The 23,409-nt window shown below is 39.6% G+C and overlaps 1 protein-coding gene across 4 annotated transcripts in view; it reads left to right on the top strand.

The window, feature by feature from the left end:
- Positions 1 to 23,409, top strand: part of DNAH9 (dynein axonemal heavy chain 9) — a 357,462-nt gene that overhangs the window by 258,469 nt on the left and 75,584 nt on the right. For all 4 annotated transcript variants that reach the window (XR_011646782.1, XM_058283466.1, XM_058283464.1 and 1 more), the window contains 6 exons: positions 2,225 to 2,413; positions 6,072 to 6,307; positions 9,734 to 9,856; positions 10,812 to 11,016; positions 13,928 to 14,092; positions 21,750 to 21,890. Coding sequence is in view for 3 of the 4 variants with exons in the window: in XM_058283466.1 (XP_058139449.1) it covers positions 2,225 to 2,413; positions 6,072 to 6,307; positions 9,734 to 9,856; positions 10,812 to 11,016; positions 13,928 to 14,092; positions 21,750 to 21,890 (1,059 nt within the window). In the remaining variant the exon portion in view is untranslated. The remainder of the gene's footprint in view (positions 1 to 2,224; positions 2,414 to 6,071; positions 6,308 to 9,733; positions 9,857 to 10,811; positions 11,017 to 13,927; positions 14,093 to 21,749; positions 21,891 to 23,409) is intronic.

Here is a 23,409-nt window from a genome sequence, read left to right as displayed (position 1 = left end):
AGCAGAGGAGAATGAGACTGACTAACCCTGAACATTTATGAACATGATCTTATTCACACACACACATGAGTTCTGGCCTTCCTGAGGAAGAGTGTCTGAGAGTCAGGGCAGGTTGCTTGTGTTATGGTGTCTGTTGCTGCATAACAAATTACCCCAAAATGTAGTGATTTAAAATAATATCCATTGCTTCACATCTCTCCAGTTTCGGGGTCAGGAATTTGGGCAGGGTTCTACTGGCCAATCTTTCTGTTCCATGAGGTGATGACCAGGGCAACTCAGTGTTCTTGGAACTCACTGGCAGGATGGTTGGAAAGGCAGGCTCAGGCAGGCCATTCTCCCTCTGCCTGTAGTATCAAGGCCTTACCACATGGTTTCTCCAGCAAGATAGTTAGATGCCTTACATGGTGACTTTGGGCTCCAAGAGCAAGTGTTCCAAGAGACAGGAAGTATGAAGTGCTGGTCTCTTAAGGCCTGGGCCTGAAAACCAGCACAGCATCACTTCTGCTGTTTTCTCTTGGTCAAAGTAGTCTTGGATTTAAGGGGAGGGCCATAAATGGGAAGAATATCAAAGAATCTGTCACCTTCCAGCATGTATTTCTTATCACATAAATCAGTTAAGATCTTGCAAAGCAATGTCCACTGGAAGTGATTTCTAGATTACTTCAGTAAAGAGCCTTTACAGTACCTTCCTCACTCCTGAAAGGAAGTAGAATCTGTACATCTTTACATTTATTCCAACCACCATTTATTTTTTGTTTAGGGAGACATGTGTCCTAACAATCATTGAACTGAGTAGCATTTCAGTGAAGAGAGGCTACACCACAAGTGTGTGTCTGTATAGTTGTTGGTTGAACCAGCTGCTACAGAGTTTCAAGATTATCGTTTTAGCTCAACAGCTTGGATGAGAGGTGGTGCCTCTGCAAAGGTGCAATAAGTAGTCCAAATCTCTTCACTGGCCTGTCTTCAATTTGCTTCTCTGTTGTTCTGGTCTTAGTGTAGACTTCTCAACTTACCTGGTTCCAGGAGTCAAGATGCAAGGGCTCTGAAGCCACTCTTGGCTCTACCAATCTAGAAGTTCTAGAGAGAGACTTTGACTTTCTGGTCTTTTTCTTTGTAATCTAAACATGGGTGAAAGAATGATTGGGTTGGTAAATTCCTAACATTTTCTACCAACTCTACCAATCTATGATACCATCATTAAAGAGAAAACAAAGGGCAAGTCATGACACAGAAGCTAATCTTACAAGCTAGCAGTCTGTCTTCAAAAGGTGGCTTTCCACCCGGGAAAGGTGTTCCCAAGGAGAGATGTACCATCATTATGGGGTGAATCATGACCTTCACAAAGACAGTTCCAATTCCTAATCCCAAATCCTATGGATGTGAACTCATTTGTAAATAAGTGAGGCCATACTGAGTCAGGGTGGGCCTTAATCCAACATGACTTGGAGTCCTTATGTGCAGAGGAAATTTGGACAGTGAGGAGACAGTAGTACACAGAAGAAGACAGGCAGCAGTGTGATGGAGGCAGAGATTGAATTATGGTTTGCCAGCAAGCCACCACCAGAATACTACAGATCTGAGAGAAGGCATGGACCTCGAGCCTCCAAGATTATAAGATGTTAAGTTCTTCTTGTTTAAGCCAACTAGAGTTATTTGTTATAGCAGTCTAAAATAGCCATAGCAAAGGGTACCAGGCAGATACAGGCCATGTTCTTTGTGCATTCCCATGTCACAGTACTTTTTACACTGTGTCTTAATTAGCTGTCTATCTTTCCACCCAATGTAAATTATTTATAGATCAGGGGCTTGATTTTATTTGTTTTCCCATCCCCAGTATTTTGGTGAGAAGAAAGGTAAAAGTGTCTAATGTTTTAACATGTTTTATATTCCAAGCATTGTGCTAAGTGATTATGCATGATCACATTTAATCCTCACAACTCTTTGAGGTGGGTAGTATTAATCTGCCCTAAAAAGGAAAGAGCATAGAAGCCTGCATTCAGAACCTATTGTCTTTCCAGAGTCTATGTAATGTACAACACAGAACAGAGGCTTATTTACTGAAATGTTTGCTACAAAGAAGACAAGTCCCCATTGGTCAAAAGGACCAGAGAAATGATGTTCTTAGGCTTCCTGCTATTAAGGTGTATTCCACATGATGAAATCCATGGCTCTATCACCTGTAGTGTAACAGGTGTTTTCTCCTCTTTCATCTTTGTAATATTAGGTTGGAGGACTTGCCTCTGAAAATGTGAGGTGGGCAGAAGCTGTGCAGAGCTTCAAACAACAGGAAAGGACGTTATGTGGAGACATTTTACTCATTACAGCTTTCATTTCGTACCTCGGCTTCTTTACAAAGAAATACCGGCAGAACCTCATGGATGGAACCTGGAGACCCTACCTGAGCCAACTGAAAGTATGTGTAGTCTGAATTTCTTGTAACCACATGTGGTAAATTGAATTATGAACCCCAATTTAGACATGTTCTTAAACTTAATCCACATTATAATGGGTGTAAACCTATTGTAAATAGGATCTCTTGAAGGTGTTTTTAGTGAAGATGTAGCCTGACTGCATGAGGTTGAGTCGTAATTCTGATTAATTCAGTCCTTTATAAGCAGAAGATATAGTCAGAGAAAACCACGGGGAGGAGCTGGGGGGAAGAGAAAGGAGAGGACATTACCATGTGATGTGAGGCACTGATACAGCCAAGAAACCCCAAGAATTGTTGGCAGTCAACACCAGAATGTTGCAGATTTTGGGGAGAAAGCATTGGCTTGCTGATGTCTCAATTTTGGACTTCTAGCCCCAAAACTGAGCCAATAAATTCCTCTTGTTTAAGCCAGTACATCTGTGATAGCAGCTCAGGAAAACAAGACACCACACCAGCCTGTGGGTACCAGTGCAATCGAATGACAACAGAAACACATATCTTCTATCCCCCTCTTGAATACTTACTCCCCACACTACCTGTAATGCAAGGGTTCTTAACCAGGGGTCCATGGAAAGATTTCAGGGGGTTCATGAGCTTGAATTAAAAAAATCAACTTATCTTTATTTTATTTTATTTATTTTCTTTTCTTTTTTTTTTTTTTTTTTTAAAGATTTATTTATTTATTTAATTTCCCCCTTCCCCTGGTTGTCTGTTCTTGGTGTCTATTTGCTGCGTCTTGTTTCTTTGTCTGCTTTTGTTTCTTTGTCTGCTTCTGTTGTCGTCAGCGGCGCGGGAAGTGTGGGCGGCGCCATTCCTGGGCAGGCTGCACTTTCTTTTTCACGCTGGGCGGCTTTCCTCACGGGCGCACTCCTTGCGCGTGGGGCTCCCCCACGCGGGGGACACCCTTGCGTGGCACGGCACTCCTTGCGCGCATCGGCACTGCGCATGACCAGCTCCACACGGGTCGAGGGTATGAACCGCGGACCTCCCATATGGTAGACGGATGCCCTAACCACTGGGCCAAAGTCCGTTTCCCTTATTTATTTTCTGTGACCTCCGGTGTTGAGTATCATAAAACTATCTGCTGCTACATTCTGAGAAGGGGTCTATGGTTTTCACCTGACTGGCTGAGGGGTCTGTGGAATAAAAAAAAGTTAAGAACTGCTACCCTAATGGGATATGTGTAGCCATGCCCCCACATTGCCATCCAGATACCACTAAGCCACCTGAGGACAGCATCTTGCCTCTTGGCAGTGACTTCCATGGGAACTCTTATCTGACCAAAAATCTAAAACCTGAGGGATGCTAAACATCCCTGTGTTTCCTCACCACCGCTGAGCCAAACTGCCCCCAGTAGCAATGGGGAAAATGTACCTCATCCCAACTACTTATTGCACCTTGTCACCAGACCCTCAAGTTGTTCAAAGGTGCCCATGGCTCACAGACATCCTTCTAAAAACATGTCTCCTTCTGTCCTGTGGACTCACAGGAATAGCTATTCACATGCTCTTCAGGTGAGTGGTTCAGCTTGTCCTTTTAGGGCAACTAGGTGGATTTTCTTCCCAACGCCTTCCTTTCCTCTTCTCCTCCATCCTGACATAATGAAATGGGAAAATTCTAGTTCCTGACTTGAAGGGGATTCAGAGTTATGCCTGGAGCCTACAGTTAGAATAATTCCTAATATCCCCTTAGCACTTTCAGATCACTCATAGTCAGCAATCCACAAATATATACTGAGTATTCAGTATGTCCTACCAGTCCACTGTATGGGAGGTCCACAAGTCAGTCAAGACCAGGATGCCCTCAGAAAGTTGTTAGTCCAGTTCAGCAGATAATGTTCATAAAAATCAGCTACAGTAAAGTCAGCACAAAAAGCTCGCAACTTACAAGTTACTGTCCTAAATTCATTTACAGGTAGGGCTTAGAATACAAAATACATTTTTATAGTGGTTGTTAGGTTCCCAGATCAGCTCATAAAAATCCTGTTCAGCTAGTGATTTGCTGAATTGTGGTTTAAAAACTGTTGCCATTACCAGTAACTAAACAAAAAGTAAAAATGCCATTTTATGCATCCTGAACACTGTGGAAAAGGAAATTGTTGAAATAATGATCATTAGCTGAGTGAACAAGGAGTTGCTTGGCAGCAGCCGAGTGAATATTTTTCTGGAATCAGTTGGGGTTCTTAAGTTTTTTTGTGCCATGGACCCCTTTGGTAGTCTGGAAAACCTATGGATTCTGTCTCAGAATAGTGTTTTTGAATGCATAAAATAAAAGCATAGGATACAAAGGAAAGCCATTTTTTCTAAATACATTTCTAAGCTCAGGATAAGAATCCCTCAGTGGCTGATTTCCCTTTAGAGGTTTGCTTGATGGTGTAACACTGACCTTTCATACCCTTAGTAGATATGATGAAGGAGCAGGAGGTGGTTTGGAGAGGTTTTTCTGAGTTAACTGGCCAAGTCAAACTTCAGAGAGGAGAAAGATGAAGGGATCAAAAGGACATATGGTTGCTTATAGAGGAATTCTATAAGCTGAGAGTGACCAAAAGAGAAAGAAAATGAAGGGTCTAGTGCATACACAGAACCCTGCAGGGAAACAAGGGAGTCATCAGACTTCCCATTGGACTTACCAGTTTCCCAGCATGCACCAGCAGGCAAGTATGCAGAGGAGGGAAACTGGAAGAGGGTCATTGGGGCAGCCAGAAAGGAGAGAATTGCAAGCCATTTGCAAGTCAGACCTCTGTCAGCAAGTGGGGAAATAGAGGAGAGGAGAGAGTGATTAGTGTGAGCTACAGTAGGCAGAAGAAGGCTCAAAAGGTTTGGAACCTAGCACTGGTTCATGAAGTATGCATTAAAAACAAAGAAATGGAACAGAGAAGAAGCACTGTTAACAGGAGTTAAGGCATATATGTGGCTACTGCTTAAGAATGCAAATAATGTTTAGTAGTCATTTGATTCAGGTGCCACACAAAAGTGTCACATGAGCTGAATGTCCACTGTTGTCCACCCTTCAAGAAAAAGACTATCATTGGGACCTTAACAAAAATTGCCTCTAGAACTAACCACACAGCCAGAAAGTGTACTTTCCTGAGAGCTTTTGCATTTGTTTTTAAAGGGGTTGTACCGTTTTCCTAGTTTCCTAGGGCTGTATCACAAACTGGATGGCTTTAAACAGAAATTGATTTTCTCAGTTGTGGAGGCCAGAAGTCTGAAATCAAGGTGTCAGCAGGGCCATGGTCCATCAGAAACCTGGAGGGGATAATCCTGCCTTGCTTCTTCTAGCTCCCAGCAATCCATGGCATTTCTTGGCTTGTAGATACACCACTCCAATATCTACCTCTTCTGTCATCACATGGCCCTCTGTGTCTGTCTCTCATTCTTACAAGGATACCAGTCATACTGAATGGGAGGCCTGCCACTCTCCAATATGACCTCATCTTAATTTAAATAATTCTGTCTGCAAGGATCTTATTTCCAAATAGGGTCATATGCTAAGGTACCTGGGATTAGAACTTCATATTTTTTGGAGAGCGGGGCACAATCTAGACTGTAAACAGTCATTTAGTAAGATGCTGTGTATTCTACCCTAAGCCAAGGAGTCCTTCCATTCTGAATATTGTCTGGCATTTCTTCTTCATCAGGCTCCCATCCCAGTCACCCCCACTCTGGATCCCCTGAGGATGCTGACAGATGATGCTGATGTGGCTGCCTGGCAGAACGAGGGCCTCCCTGCAGATCGCATGTCTATGGAAAATGCCACCATCCTCATCAACTGTGAGCGCTGGCCACTCATGGTTGACCCTCAGCTACAAGGGATCAAATGGATCAAGAACAAGTATGGCGAAGACCTCCGCGTCACCCAGATTGGTCAAAAAGGGTAAGTGGCTGAGCATAAAATTTCCCACTTCTGCCATTTGTGCAGGAAAATAAAGTTATGAGGATTATTCCTACTCTCCCAGTACCTCCATGAGGCTTCACATTATTACTTTTCCCATTTGAGTAAACAAAAATGAAATATGCTAGGGAATGAAGTCTTTACTTTTCTTTTTCATTTGAAATCATGTGCTCCAGCATTTAGACCAATTAAGAAATCCTTTTTCCGTCATCCCTGGTGTTCATCTGACCACCTCTCCCTAAACACTTCCCGCCTCCCCATACTTCCCATTCCATATTGGACAACTGTTTTAAAGGTCTTCCTCCCATATGTCAAAAAACTACCTCCATTAGCTCTCTTCAAGTCATTGTTTCTACCTCTGTCCCTGGAGTCACATATAACAAATCTAAACTCTCTTCCTTCTGAGGACTTTTAGGATATTTGCAGCTAGACACATAGCAGCTGAGCTCATTGTGAAGCCTCCAGAAGCTACAAATCCATGCCACTTTATACACACATGATGGCTGAGTTACTGCAGGAAGGAACATAAATGGCAGAGAAAACGGCTGTCCAGCACTCACCATGCCTCACCAGCCTGGACCTCAGTATCTTCAGGCCACCAGCCCCATTATAGCTTAGTTTTGTAGTTTCAGTACCAAATTCTTGTTGTGTGAGATTAGGAAACATAGGGAAAATAGGACAAGGGGGAGAGTGAAGGAGGAAGATATCATTTATTAGAGAATATAAATGTGCCAGTCTTGGTATTATGGGCATTATCTCAAATGCTTTCTTTAATCTCTACAACCTATAAGGTTAGTCTTATTGCCTCATAGAGGAAACTGAGGTTCAGAGAAGTTAAATAATGTCCCCAAGAACACATCATTTTAAGTGATAGAGTCAACCTTTAAACCACAACCATTCTCACTCTCACACACCACAACCCCTTTCCTACATGATTATTTTTTCCCTCTTTCCTGGATCTTTCTTACCAGTATACAAGCATCCTCTTTTTTTCTCCCAACTTAGAACAAATCATTAATTTTTTTAATTTAAAACTCTCTTAAACACACTTTTCACACTCTTTTTTTTTCCTTTACTCCCCTTCCAGCAAAACTTCTGGAAAGAGTCATATAAAATCACTATCTACAACTCCTCCATTCTCTCCTAAACACACTCCAACCGGGTTGCCACCACTAAATGTTCTTGTCAAGGTCACCTTAGTGGTATGGGGACTCATCCTCATCATACTTGGTCTGTCTGCAATATCACAGCTCATCACACCATTCATCCTAAAGCACTTTCTCCATCACATTTTTCTGGTTTTACTCCTACCTTCCTGGCCACTCCTCCTCAGTCTCTATTTTAGTTTTCTTGTCTGCTTAAGCAAATACCATGAAATCACTTGGGTTAAACAATGGAAATTTATTAGTATACAGTTTTGAGGCTGGGAAAATGTCCAAATCAAGCTATCATCAAGGTGATACTTTCTCCCTGAAGACTGTGGTGTTCTGGGGCTGGTTGCAAGTGATCCTTTGGTCCTTAGCATGGCACATGGCACATAGCAAGGCACAGCGGCATCTCCTGGTCTCTCCTTTCTCTTCCAGTTTCCGTTAATGTTCAGCTTATTACTTTCTGTGGCTTTCTCTCTCTGTGTCTGAATTTTGTTCCATTTATAAAGGATTCCAGTAATAGCATTGAGACCATCATGATTGAGGTGGGCCACACCTTAATTGAAGTAACCTCATCAAGAGGTCCTGCTTACAATGGATTCACACCCACAGGAATGGATTAGGTTTAAGAACATGTTTTTCTAATGTACATATAGCTTCAAACCACCACGGTGTCCTTTTCTGGTTCCTGATCATTTTTTCTTGTTGACTTCTTAGGGTTGGAGCACCTTGGGTCTCAGCACCTGTGCCTTTCCTTTCTGTGTCTGTAGTCATGCCCTTGGGCATCTCATCCAGTCTCATGATTTTAAATACCATCTTGATACTAACAACTCCCTAATTTATATTGCCAACCCAGATCTCTCCCCTTCAACAATGCATTCTTTAATCTAACTACCTAATCAACATCTCAAATTTCATAATTAAATTCCTGATCTTTCTTGCCACCAACACCTATTCCACCCAAAGTCTTAGGCCTTCTCCTCTTAGGGCAACTCCATCCTTCCACTCAGGCAGAAAACATGATGTCAGGCTTCACTCTCTTTCTCTTACTCCCCACATCTGATGTGTCAGAAAATCCTATTGCCTAGGTCCACCTTCAGAGTGTAATCCAGAAATATTCATCTACATTCTTGTTGTTTTTTATGGATTTTCTTTTTATATTTAAGTCTAATCCTTGAAATATATATTTCAGTTCCTATACAAAGTAGTGATCTAATTTCCTTTTCCAAGTGATTAGCCATTGTACCTTTTATCTAATTTCCCATCCTTTCCATGATTAATCAGTGATGCCATTTTATTATGTATTAAATTATCTTATGAAATGGGATAATTATTCTTTTCTATTTATCTAATACTGTTGCAGCCCTTATTTAGTCTTATGTTTAGTAACATAATGTTGTAGTGCTCATTACAAATCAATGTGTCATCATTACTTTAAAAAAAGAGGGAGTTACCAAAAAACACAAAGGAAGAAATAAAAAATCTCCTATAATTCATCAATCAGAGATAAACACTGCTAGTTTGATATCCTTTACAACATCTTTCTATATATTTGAATTGTTGAAGTTATATAGATATTTTAGTATTAGATAATATCCTCCCTTTTCTTTTTTTTTCCTTTATCTTCCTTGTTTTTTTAAATTTTATTCTAATTTTAAGATCTTTGGTAAAAATCTGTAATGTTGTATTGTTATTTATTGTTTTAATTAAAATTTTATTAAACTTATAGATTGATTTAGGGAAAATCAAACTTTTAACGTGTTTATTAAAAATCTTGATAATATCAAAAAGTTCAAAATAACCCTGATCTTTGTTAACTTGTTAAATAAATTAAAGTATTTCAATATATTCTAATATATAGTCATTAAAAATTGCTTTAAGAGAATATTTAATGACATGGGAAAATGTTTACAATACATTTTTAAAGCAAATGTGTGATATGAATGCAATAATATACAAACTAAACTTGAAAAGATAAAATATCCAAATATAGATAAGCCTCAACATATTAATTACAAATGGTAGAATTACAGTTAATTCCCATATTCTTTTTCTTATGTAATTTTTCCATTATTTCTAAAAATTTATAAGTTCACATAAAAATCATTCTAAATAGAGAAAAATGTTGCCACTTGAAATCATGCCAAATAGCTGTGCCTTCAAGTTTACCACTGTGTTTCAGAGGCCAGGGTTGTCTTGTTAAATTGCCTCCGAATCCATATCTTGCCACATGCTCAGACTGTCTGACTTTCTCCCTTAGTTACCTTCAAACCATAGAGCATGCCCTGGAAGCTGGAGATGTGGTGCTGATTGAAAACCTAGAAGAGTCTATTGATCCTGTTCTGGGACCCCTACTTGGGAGAGAAGTCATTAAAAAAGGACGGTGAGGCTTGATGTGTTGCTGAGCAGGTGCACAACCCTGTTTGAACTATGGAGGTACCTGGTCTACCTAGAATATCCTCTCCTCAGCTCAGGTCAAGTAGTACCCCAGCACATATACCTTTCTTTACTCCAGAAGAGCTGCCCTCTTCTACTAAAGTCCCCTGGAATAACATTGCCTCCCTTAATCACTATCCTCATTTACTTCCTCCTAAATAGCCACAGTGAACTATTTCAGAGGAACTTTGGAAGGAGAGTGGCAAGAAAGTAGACTGTCTTTTCAGCATGAATGTTTAATGCAAGTCAAACCTCTGAGTTCTGAAAACTTGGTTCTTTGTCAATTTCATGACCCATATTACTTTGGGTGTTGGTACATCAAGAGGGGATAACAAGTATATGGCAGAAGGAGGGGGTGATACAAGGAAAGAGATGAGGGAGAAGGACAATAGGGACCCATAATAGTGACATTTATAATTGAGATGCTTCACATAGGGCTTCATCCACTGCCCAAGCCAAAAGTTGTCTTTATATGTCCTTAGTTTCTACCCATAAAGGTCATTCCCTGATAATCAGACCCCATCAGCCAAGAATGTTCCCACAAGAAAGAAACGCCCATGACTAGCCTCTAAGGCACCTTCGTGTGAATTACAAAAGTGTGCCCTTCCTCCAAACCCTTTACTGCCATCTACTGGAAATTTTTCATAATGTACAAATCTATATTGGTACAGAATGAAACATGGCAGCCATGGGAGAAAGTTTATCACATATTAGGGTATAACAAGGATCCCTGGGTTCATTCTAGATACACCTAGGAGGAATCCATCTCTATATGTCACTAGTCTTGTTTGCAACAATTAAAAAGACTATTATTTTGCAAAAATATATTTAATAGCACTAGTTCTGCCCCCAAAAATATCATGGAAAAGTACCCTATCCTCACATGAGCCTTTGGGTTCCAGATTTATTAAAATTGGAGACAAAGAGTGTGAATACAACCCCAGGTTCCGGCTCATCCTTCACACTAAGCTGGCCAATCCTCACTACCAGCCAGAGCTGCAGGCTCAGGCCACCCTGATTAACTTCACAGTGACCAGGGATGGCCTGGAGGACCAGCTGCTGGCCGCAGTAGTCAGCATGGAGAGACCAGACCTGGAGCAACTGAAGGTGAGTTGGGTATCTACTGAGGAAAGGAGACAGAAAATGCTCTGCCATTAGATCCTGTAGTACTCCCCATGTCTTGATGCTGAGCAAGATGGTCTTGACCAGACCTTAGAGGACCTCCAAAATTTTATAGCCACCTGGGAGGTAGGAAACAGAGGATGGGGCTGAGCTGAAGAACAGAGAGACAGAAGACAGCTGAGAGAACAGACACTTCTATCACTAAGAGTAGGGTCTGGCACAGAGCTATGAACATTCTTGAGCCAGCATGTGAAGGCCTCTGATCATATCAGTTTCACATGCTTATGTCCAGAACCAAGTGGAGGTCAGTTCTGAAAGTGTAATAGAAGTGGGTTCAACCTATTCTATTAGATGATTAGAGTAGCATCCTTTCTTCCTCTTATTAGATATGATTAGATTAGAAAATACAGTCCCAAACTTGCAGTGCATGTGAAATTGAGCTCAGGGCTCCCTGGGTCTCTGCTTCCTGCAATCATTCATTTATTCAACTGAAACCTATGAAGTACCAACTCAGCAGCAGGCACAATTATAGATACTGAGGATTCAGCAGTGAACAAACCATGTCCCTGCCCTTATGGAGCTTATAGTCTAGAGGAGGAACACACAAATGGTGTCATTTCAGGTAGTGATGCAAATTATGAAGAAAATAAAACAGGATGATAAGAGAAAGATGGGCAAATTTAAACTGGGGTGGATGGAAGAGATTCTCTGAAGAGGTGGCATTTGAGCTAATTCCTAAATAATTTGAAAGCATCTGGGCACAGAGTTCCAGCAGAGAGAACAGTGGATCCTGGTCTTAAAATGGGATTGAGATATATGTTTTTAAGAAACAGAAAAAAGGCCAGGCTGGCTATAGCTGGAACCTACACCATTAGATTGTTCTTTGCACACTATGGCAAGCAGCATGGATCCAAGAGCAATAACCACAGGTTATACAAGAGCAAAGAAGCTACAGCTGCCTGAAGTTAAATCACTCCCCCAGTATAAAGAGCTTCCAGTGTTTTGGGATATGATCCTAACAATCAAAAAGAGAACATGGGTTGAGATCTGCTTGGATAAACCAGCACCCCACTCCCACCTTGAGGAGGGGGTCCTGCCAAGATCTTGTCTAAACTATGTAAGCGAGTTCCTGTTGAGGTTTTCAACAAATGTAATCTATAGGGAAGCTGTTTATTTGTGGGCAGTAAAGTAGTGATAGAGAGGACCCTCCAGAGAACTACAACTTGACCCTGCCCTTTAACCATTCACAGACATAAATTCCTTTTAGTGAACACTGTGTCAGCATTGTGCTAATCATTGTGCAACATTCCTATGACGTAGGAACTATGGGCTCACCTCACTGAGGTTTAATACCTCTAAGGGAAGAGACTCTGGCCCAATAAGCATTTATTCATTCAGATCTCTGGATTCCTATCCTTGACTCTTTCTTTTTTTATACATAATATTTTTTTTATTTTTAAAGAAGCTTTAGATTACATAAATGTTACATAAAAAATCCCCCTCCCACACTTCCCCACATTAACAACATTCTTCATTAGTGTGGTACATTTGTTACAGTTGATAAACCCATATTGAAGCATTGCTACTAACCATGGACTACAGTTTATAGTTTATACTTTGCCCCACACAATTTTGTAAGTTATGACAAAATATACAATGGTGAAATGCACAAACATATACACTATAGGTATCCTAGAGGGAGAAGAAAAGGGAAAGGGGGCAGAAGGAGTGTTAGAGAAAATAATGGCTGAAAATTTCCCAATCTTTTGAGGGACATGGACATACATGTCCAGGAAGTGCAGTGCACATCAAACAGTATAAATCCTAACAGGCTTACCCCAAGACATATACTTATCAGATTGTCCAATGCGCAAGACAAAGAGAGAATACTGAGAGCAACAAGAGAAAAGAGACCCATCACATACAAGGGAAGTTCAATAAGATTAAGTGCTGATTTCTCATCTGAAACCAGGAAGGCAAGAAGGCAGTGATACAACATAGTTAAGGTGCTAAAAGAAAAAAATATCAGTCAAGAATTCTGTATCCAGCAAAGCTGGCATTCAAAAATGAGGGAGAGTTCAAAATATTCACAGATAAACAGAAATTAAGAGAGTTTTCAACAAGAAACCTGCCCCTCAAGAAATACTAAAGGAATTTCTGCAGGTTGAAAGGAAAAAACAGAAGAGGGTTGAAGGGGAGTATAGGAAGGATGATTATTGGTAAGAATAACTAAAAAGATAAATAAAAACAACATGACATAAATCTAAAGACAATATGACTAGGGAAACGGACTTTGGCCCAGTGGTTAGGGCATCCGTCTACCACGTGGGAGGTCCGCGGTTCAAGCCCCGGGCCTCCTTGACCCGTGTGGAGCTGGCCCATGCGCAGTGCTGATGCGCGCAAGGAGTGCAGTGCCACACAGGGGTGTCCCCCGCGTAGGGGAGCCCCACGCGCAAGGAGTGCACCCATAAGGAGAGCCGCCCAGCGCGAAGGAGGGAGCAGCCTGCCGAGGAATGGTGCCGCCCACACTTCCCGTGCCGCTGATGACAACAGAAGTGGACAAAGAAACAAGACGCAGCAAAAAGACACAGAAAACAGACAACCGGGGGAGGGGAGGGGAATTAAATAAATAAAAATAAATAAATCTTTAAAAAAAAAAAAAGACAATGTGACTAATGTAACTAATGCCTTGACAGTAATAACATTGCATGTTATTGGATTAAATTCTCCAATTAAGAGAGACAGATGGGCAGAATAGTTAAGGAAGTATGACCCATCTATGTGCTGTCTAAGAGAAACTCACCTTAGACCAAGGGGCACAAGGAGGTTGAAAGTGAATGGTTGGGAAACAATTTTACATGCAGACAACTGACTCTTCCTTACTTGATATTTGCAGTCAGATCTCACGAAGCAGCAGAATGGTTTCAAAATCACCCTCAAAACTTTAGAAGACAACCTGCTCTCTCACCTCTCCTCAGCATCTGGGAACTTCCTGGGAGAAACAGCCTTGGTGGAAAATCTAGAGATCACCAAGCAGACAGCTGCAGAAGTTGAGATCAAGGTAAAATCACTCTGGCTCGTCTCGGAAGGTGGCCTAGACTGGGAAGGCAAGATCTTCCTCCTAAAATTTTCTTTCTGCCTAGTCTTTGATTCCAACTTTTAGAAATAAGAAGTCAGAGTAACAGATGACATTTCCGTCTTCCCAAGTTTCTTCTAGAAATCCAAGCTAGGCAAGACTCCAGAAGTGACTACTTCACATCCTATATAATGGTGTTCCCCTGTTCTTGGACATGTTTTGATTACTTGACTCTACTAATGTTATCAAGCACTTAGTCTTTGCAGGGCATGGGATAATGTACAGGAAATGATAGCTCAGACTTAATACCTCAGTAAGTTTGTGGAATTGCACTGAGACTATAGAATTACATTGCTGAAAAAGTTGACTGCCTAAAGAAATATCTACCCATGCTACAAAAACCTTGCAAGTCTGATTTTAACAAGAAAAATTCAGTGACTTCCCAGGAAACTCAGTTCTAAAACAATGTATCATCTTTGGAAACTATCATATCTATGTAGTAGCTTCCTTCCTTATTTTAGAATGTTCAAAAGGCCTGTAATGTGACTACAACACCTGACAAGAAAGAGGGCCAAAACACATGCCCTTTCCATCAGTCTGTTGAATATATACAGATGCTTTCACATTTTCAGTCCGGGTCTTGGATTGGAAGAGTAGTTAAAACACAGGTTCTGAGCAGGATACAGTGTTGTCTGTAAGAGTTTCCAGGAATAATATACCCTGGATGAAATAAGCTTATTGTCAAATTATCAGTATTTCTCCAAATATGAAAAACTTTGTTCTTGATAGGGATGAGGTAGGAAAAATGAAACGTAATGATGAGAGAGCAGATAAACCAAGCCAAACCCACCCTGGACTGACAGCTAAGGTTAGAGTGATGGAACTGAAAGTAAGAAGGCCCGGTCTTGCATTGGCTCATTGGCTGCTATGGTTATCTGTGATCCCCATATCTCTAAGCAAGGCATGCAGAGTTTATAATGAAATTATAGTAAAGTAGTTCCACTGTTGGACAGGAGAGGTGAAGGGGCCAAACTCAACTTACCTGAGGGAGTAGGTCAAAGGAAGAAATCAGCCATGTTGGGTCCATCTCCCTTCCTCCTCCTCTCTTCTTTCTTTTATCCTTTTCTTTAAAGTGAATGAAGGGAAGCAGATGTGACTCAAGTGATAGGCCTCCACCTATCCCTGGGGCCTCCTAGTAAAAAAGAATAAGAGAAAGCATGCCTGCATCATAAACCAGTGCCCGCATGGCAAGCCGAGTGCCCACGTGGCAAGCTGAGTGCCCATGCAGTGAGCTAAGTACCTGTGTGGCGAGCCAAGTGCCCATGTGAGTGCCCACGCAGCAAGCCAGTGCCCACACGGTGAGCCAAGTGCCTGCACGAATGCCTGCGCGGTGAGCCGAGTGCCCACATGAATGCCCGCATGGTGAGCCAGTGCCCACGCAGCGAGCCAGTCGCCATGTGGCGAGCTGAGTGCCTGCACGGTGAGCCAGTGCCCATACAAGTGAGTCACGCAGCAAGATGATGATGCAACAAAAGAGAGAGGAAGGGGAGAGTCAAGGTGCAGTGCAGCAGAGACCAGGAACTGAGGTGGCACAATTGACAGGGAGCCTCTCTCCACATTAGAGGTCCCCAGGATCGAATCCCGGTGAGTCCTAGAGGAGAAAGACTAGAAGAGAAGACAAAAAAAGAAATGGATATAGAAGACCACACAGCAAATGGACAAAGACAGCAAAAACAGCAAGGTGGGAGAGGGGGAGGAGGGGGGAAGAAAAATAAATAAATAAATGTTTAAAAATAAAATAAAGTGAATGAATATTTATTGAGTGCCTGTTGTGTGCTAAGCATTATAAGGGGCTTTTTCTCCTTTTCCTTTTCCTGTTCCTGTTCCTGTTCCTTTTTTGTTTGTTTTCATCTTCTTTCTTTTTCACATTCATGAATCCAATTAATATTTAGGAGGCTCCTATGATTCAAGTCCTGCAAAAAAAAGTTGGGAGTACAACTAAGGAACTTGTTAGAATCCCAGGCTTCCAGGACTTAGTCCTCTTGAGGGAGAGAAAAAGTAAGTATGAAGTTACAAATCCATGATGAGGGCTTGGTAGAGGAAACACAGGGGGCCAAGAACACACAGAGGAGAAACACTCGCCCCATGCTGGGCAAGAGGGAGGGGGAAGTATCCCCTCAGTGGAACTGAATCGTAGGGAAAGTAAAGGGAGTGGAAGTAATAACTGGCAAGGAGGCATGGAAGGTAGGCTGTGTATCCATTGCAAAGGGGTTTGTCAGTAATACCAGAAATTTTGGGCTCTTTCCCAACACGAGTTGGAAATCATTAAAGGTTGTTGTGGGTTTTTTCCCTTTTAGACAGATGATCAGATCTGTGCTTTAGAAAGATCACTCCAACTGCAATCTGGAGGAGTGACTGTGAATTCAGGAAGCAGTAAAACTGTTAGGGTGCTGGTACAGTAATTCAGATTAGAGAAGACAGAGTCCCGAATTGAGGCAGTTGCAGTGGTGATGGAAGGAGCGGGTAAATACAAGGGCTATTAAGGAGGTGGGATTGAAAAACTTGCTCATTGATTGGTTATGACTCTATATGGATATAAAGGAATAGTCAAGGAATAGACTCAGGTTCCTGGAAAACCCATCTGGGTAGGTCCTGGAGCCAGTCACTAAAGAAGGAGCACAGAAGGAATGAGATGAAATACTGGTTGCAATTTGTGCTATGTTGAGTTCGGAATGTCTTTGATACATTCACATGGGAATGTCCCATAGGTTTCTGGATATATAATCTTGGTTAGCAGTCATCAACAAGTAGCTGACAATTGAAGAGCTATTGATAGTGTTAATAATGCTGAGAATAAAAATAAGATAAGGCTCAGATGTGTCCACTGAATTTTTCCTAAAGGAATTATCAGTGGCCTTGATGAGAATGGTTTCAGTGAGGTAATAAAAGCAGAAGTCAGACTTCATTGGAGTGACAGTAAATGGGAGTTGAGAAAAAGGAAGTGAGTATACACAACTCTTTAAACAAATCAAACTATAGAATGGGGGAGAGAGAAAAGGTTGTAACTTAAAAATAATATAGCAGAGCAGATGTAGTGTAAGTGTTTGAGCACCTGCTTCCCATGTGCAAGGTCCCGGGTTGAGTCCCCAGTATCTCCTAAAGACAAATGAAAAACCAGCTTTCGCTGGGGAGCACAGGTTACCTCAATAGTTGAGCACCTGCTTCCCATGTATGAGCAAGGTCCTGGGTTCAATCCCTGATACCTCCTTAAAAAAATAAAATAATAATATAGGAACCTTGGAGGGTCTTTTTTTTTCTCCCTGATACAACAGAAGCCTGAGTTCTCAGATACTAGCTAGTGGTGGGAGGATGCATGGATTGTGAAAAAGGAAAGAACCAGTTGAGAGTGGGGGTTGAAAGTACAGGAATAAGAAGGAATAATTTAATAGAGTGGTGTATGTAAGCCAAAAGAAATATAATTCAGATCAGAGATGAAAATCTTATCTTTAGAAAGATGGAGAGTCATTTTCCATTGTAATGGGAAGAGAAAGCAAACATAGTCTAGAAATGGTCCATGGGTCCATGTAAGACAACCGGGAAAGAGAAGAATAAAATTAAGAGAATGGAGGGGGTAGGAGAAATTAAGAGAATTCCTTCCTTGTGGCCTCTATATAATCTGTGAAAGTATGAGGAAATATTATCTGCTGAGAATGAGGGAATGGTACAAAGGTAGGGGTTTGGGGAGAAGGGAGAAAGTCTACAATATTTGCTGTAAGAGAGAGAATAAAAGATGACTGGGAATACACAGAGGATTACTAGACCACATTAATAACCTAGATGAGGTTAAAGACTGAATTTGTGGTAACACCAATCAGAGAAATTATGTGATTTTTATTCCCACCCCTCCCTTCTGAGAATCTTTGTCTTTTAACTACTGAATTAAACCAAAGTGCATTTTTAAGATTATTGATACAGTTGAATTTCTATTATCTTATTTTGTAATTTTTAGTGTTTTTGCTTACTTTTTTCTCCTTTTATGATTTCTCTTAAATTGATCCAGTTTTTTTTACCCCTTTTTTTAACCCTTTGCTGATTTTGAAGTTATTCACTTTATTTTTTATTCTATTTATATTTATTTCAACTCTTATTTTATTTATTTTATGATTAACCTTGTTCCATTCATATATGAAATATTTATTTCATATTTTTATATATCTTGTTTAACTATATGTATAGATACAGATAAATAGTGATTAATTTAACAAAGTCTAAAGAACTGCATGTAGCCTGTTCCAAAATAATGTAAGAATCTTAGAATACTTTACCTTTGATCACCTCTCCCATCTTCTGTTATTGTTTTATAATATTTTAGTTCAACTTTATTTTTAACAATTACTCCAAAACAGTCATTTTGGGCAGCAGTTTTTATCTATATTTAGATTATTCACATATTTTTAAAATTATTATATCCCATTTCTTCTTTTTGGATTTAATTTTCTTCTAATTAAAGCTTGCCCTCTAATAATTCTTCCTTCAAAGGGCTGTGAAGATTAAGCTTCCTTTGACTTTGACTGCTAATGTCCTTATTTCACCCTGACTCTTGAATGGGAATAGGATTCTGGCTCAACTATTATTTTTCCTTCTCAGAAGATAATTGTACCATTGTCTTATGACTCTATTGTTGCTGTGGAGACATCTGCTTTCAATCTAATTTTTCTTCCTTTTAGGTACTTTTCTTTCTGGATGCTTTTAACATTTTTTCTTCATCTTTGATGTTTGGAAATTTCACTGTATAATGAGGAGTTATCTTCTTATTTATGGTTCTGAAATCAAGAATGATGTGCTTCTTCAAAATATGCTTTTATTAACATTATAAGGTATAATACAATACTTATATGCTCTAAATTTAAGTAGCACTTTTTAAAGAATAAATTCTTTGTATGGTTTATTGTTAGGAGGCTCAGCTTAGTGACCATAAACTAGGATACTTGTACATGAAAACTTAAATGGTAAAAGTATAAAGTTCTTGTAGTGTTAATTTTTCTGACTTATGCCAATTAATTTATTGACAGGTGCTATTTTATCCTACAGTAAGATATTTGAATATTTTAAAGTATTTTTTAAATTTAGTATATTACAAATTATTTTAAAAATATCTCTTGCTCACTGGTGACTGTAAAACAAAAAAAAATGGTTTTCATTTCAGTGTTCAATGACTTTTTTAACTTTAGGTTGGTGGGCATAAATATTTGAAGAAATTTGTGGCAAAAATCACTGAGATAAAACCCTCAAAAACCTATTCTTGCCAAGTTAAGTTTTGTGGGAGTAGATGGAGGGGGAGATATTTATCAGGATACTAAGGTAATAAGTCTCTGGCATAACTGTGGCAGCTTGGAATACACAACATAAAGTATCACGGAGGAGGGCTAAAATGTATATGGAATAACAAGGCTCGAACTTGCATCTCAGTATTTTCATTTCTCTTCAGTCTTCCATAATTGCTCTTGTCATAACAAAATCTAACCTATTAAGCAATTTCTGGCTATGGTTACCTTGATAGGAGCCATATCATAGCAAGTCTGTAGCTTTTGACGATTTTTTTAAACACCTAGTTTATAATACATACTTTCCTTATTCTTTTTAAGAGTCAGATTACTAATGCATTATAGTATATTGAATGATCCCAAGCTGTAAACTTACCAAAGTAAAACAAAAAAAAAATCATGGGAATAGTACTCTCCTCTGCCTTCTTTTCCCCCACCCCCAATAAAAAGGTGTTAGTTGAACATCCGCCAACTGCATAGAAAATAAATTTTAGTAAATGTGTATTTCTTCCTTCCTTCAACATATCTAGAATGTTTATTTCTATCTCACTACCTCCAAAAGGAGGTAGTTTAGAAAGTGTTCACTAGTGACTCCTTTTAACTGCCATTCCTACTTTTTCTACATGTGTATGTATTGACCTGGCTGCTTTAAATCTGAGTACCATATAGTATGGTCACTGAACTTATTACTATCTCTTTGGTGTTAGGAATTTATTTTACAGAATTATGCTAAGTAAGACATTCAGAAAAAGAAAATGTAACTCTTGTGGTAAAACCAAGTTGGTTTCAAAAAAGCTTATTTTGACATCATTTGACTGTTACATTTTTCTTTTAAAACTGCAATAATTTATATATTTGTATCGCTCTGCTTTGAAAATATAATTATACATATATGCTTGTCTACTATTTTTAATTTTACAAAAACAAAATATTTTGTTATCTGCTAGCTTCAGTGGATACTTTTAGAGTACTTTACATCTTTTCAAATGGCTGACCTGTATTATGCAGGCTTAGGAAGTCTATACTTTGAGTCGCTACCTCTCTAATAAATTTATATCTAATTTATTATAAGCATCTTACTTAAAACCAACTTTGATACTTAGATTAATATTCTTTCAGTCCCAAAAGTCCAAAATAAGTATATATGATTTCTGTGACTTATTGGATATCTGAAATTGTTTAATTGAGTTGGAATTTACATACAATAAATACACAGAATTTAAGTGTACTGTTTTTAAAAAAAGAAGAAGAACGTACTTCTTCAAATAAGGATTCTTGTTTCTCATCAGCTTTGGAAAACCCAAATTGCTTCAAATGTCACCTCTCCCTCATTCTCTACTTACTTCTGTTGCGTATATTTTGAATCTTCTCATTCTATCTGCCAAGCCTCATAACCTCTATTATAGATCTTCCATCTTACTTCTGTCTGAGCTTTTATCATTTTCTCAGATCTATCTTCTAGTTTGCTTATTCTCATTTCAGCTCTAATTTATTATTTAACCTGGGCCCTGAGTTTTTCATTTCAAACCTCTACAAGTTCTCTTTAGTTCTTTTTCAAATATGTCTGATTTTTTTTTTCATAATGTCCTGATTTTATGTTTTATTTTCTCCATACTGCTTTTAAACATACTAAGGTAATGGTGCCTCTTAGATTTTTTTATCATCTCCAGATCTAGGGATGCTAATTCTTGTCTTTGGGGTTTTCTAACTCTCTCTTTTGGTGATACACTTCTTCCTATATTTGTATATAGAGATCAATGTTTTTTTACCTTGGGACATGCATGTATATTAGTAGTTTCACTCCATTCCACAGCATCAGGCAAATTATCTTGAGGCTTTTACCTCTGATAAGAAATTTACCAAAAACTAAAACTTTCCATTGAAAGAGATCTTGTTTGTGAATTTATATATTAGCTCTTGCATATAAGTTTAAAAAAAAGAGAGAGAGATTATGCTGCTTTTCCTGGATTTCCACTGCCTGGAATTCTAGTTTATTTTCAAGTGATACATATTTTCTGCATTTCCATGAAATATTTCTTGTTAGAAATAGAGCTTGGTAGTTTGTGTGGCCCATACCTATCACCTGGAAGAGCTGCCCCCCTCAATCTTGTGAAAAAATAGAACTTTATCATCCCCTTTCTCAATCTAGCTCTGTAATGGAATATCAGAGTAGCTTTCCAACTCTCTGCCTTTAATCCCCATCCCAATCCTCTGTACCACACACATATACACATATATACTCACAGAGAGAGGGCAAATTGATTCCCAAGAAACCCCAGTTGATTGGAACAATGGACTGCTTTTATTTTTTTCAACAGGTTCAGGAAGCTAAGGTGACCGAAGTGAAAATCAACGAGGCCCGAGAGCACTACCGGCCAGCAGCTGCACGCGCCTCTCTGCTCTACTTCATCATGAATGATCTCAGCAAAATCCACCCAATGTACCAGTTTTCTCTCAAGGTGACTTATACTTGGTGTTTTTCATCTAATCATAATTATGCAATAAAATGTAGCCAATGCAACTCTCAGCCCAGGAGATGTTATCCATGTGTTTCATTAGCTATGGCAGATCTTTAATATCAAAGTCAGGACAGCAGCCACTTTGCCTTCAAACCTTTATTATAGTCCCCATCTCTTTGATTTGAGTCTGACATGACTCATTGGAACAAAATGGGGCTCCATAACAAGTCTTGGCCTCATTCATTAAGTACTATGGTGAATATTATGCCTACTGAATGTGTGAAAGATGATACCAAACATGTAGAGTACGTGAACCCTCCCCCTATAAAGACCGTAAAATATATTAGAAAAGATCAAATGTGCATGTCATTTGTGTTGATTAAAGATCAAAGCAGACAATAATAATAGACGAACTTTAACTTACTTTTATCACCCTAATATTCCCATAGCTACTGTTTTATGATATTTGAACTATTCCTAAAACCAAAGATATTAGCAAATTTTAAGTGCTGACTAAACTTATTTTACTCATGAAATGCCTATAAATTTTCAGAACATCTCTAAAAGTAAATCTTTCTCCCTCAGGAGACCACAATTGAAGGTTATAGGGAGTGGTAGAGCATTTCTGAACCACTTCTGTGGTTTGACCTAACACAGAGAAATCACACACAAACACACACAAATCAATCGATAAATAACAGGAGGAGAGAAAGGGAGAACACACAGATCAGAGATACACAGAGATCACACACATGCACACACACACATAACATAAATGCACATACACACCTCAATGCTGAGAAGTATTTCTAGCTAAACTGCTATGAGGCTGTCAAGATGTTGGGATGTCAACAAGTAGCTGAGAAATCAGAGGGCATGGGGGGCCTGAGCTCATTTAGCTGGAGATGACATTTTGCCTTTTTCCAATCCCCTCTCTTTAACCCAGCACAGTCTCTGCCAATTGGATGAAATGTGTTTGCAATATTTTGTTTTTTTTCAAAATACTTGGCTTTTTATTAACATCAGAGACCATATGAGGGAAGTGGATGTGGCTCAAGCATTGGGCTCCCATCTACCAGATGGGAGGCCCCAGGTTCGTTTCCTGCAGCCTCCTGGGAAAGGCAAGCTAGCCTGAGCCACAGAAAGCTGACAGCCCATGCAACAGAGAGCTGACAGACCACACCGCAGAAAGTTGGTACAGCAAAGGAGGACGCAGAGGAGAGACAATGAGAGATGCAGCAGACCAGGGAGATGAGGCAATTGAGTGCCTCTCCCCAATACCAGAAATCCTGGGATCAGTTCCCAGTGCCTCCTAAAGAGAAAGACAAGAAGGAAAAAGACAAGCAGATATGGAAAGAAGAACACACAGCAGGTAGATGCAGAAAGCAGACAGTGAGCACAAACAACAATGCAGGGGGTGGGGGGGGATAAAAAACTTTATAAATTAAAAAAAAAAGAATAGCATATGAGGACCTTAGAATCAAGGAAATCATTGTGGCTGTCAAGCTTTATAAAAATA

The sequence above is a fragment of the Dasypus novemcinctus genome, chromosome 21 (genome assembly GCF_030445035.2).
Source record: "Dasypus novemcinctus isolate mDasNov1 chromosome 21, mDasNov1.1.hap2, whole genome shotgun sequence".
Classification (NCBI taxonomy): Eukaryota; Metazoa; Chordata; class Mammalia; order Cingulata; family Dasypodidae; genus Dasypus; species Dasypus novemcinctus.
The sequence above is the reverse complement of the archived record's forward strand: the minus strand, read 5'-3'. Positions and strand labels throughout refer to the sequence as shown.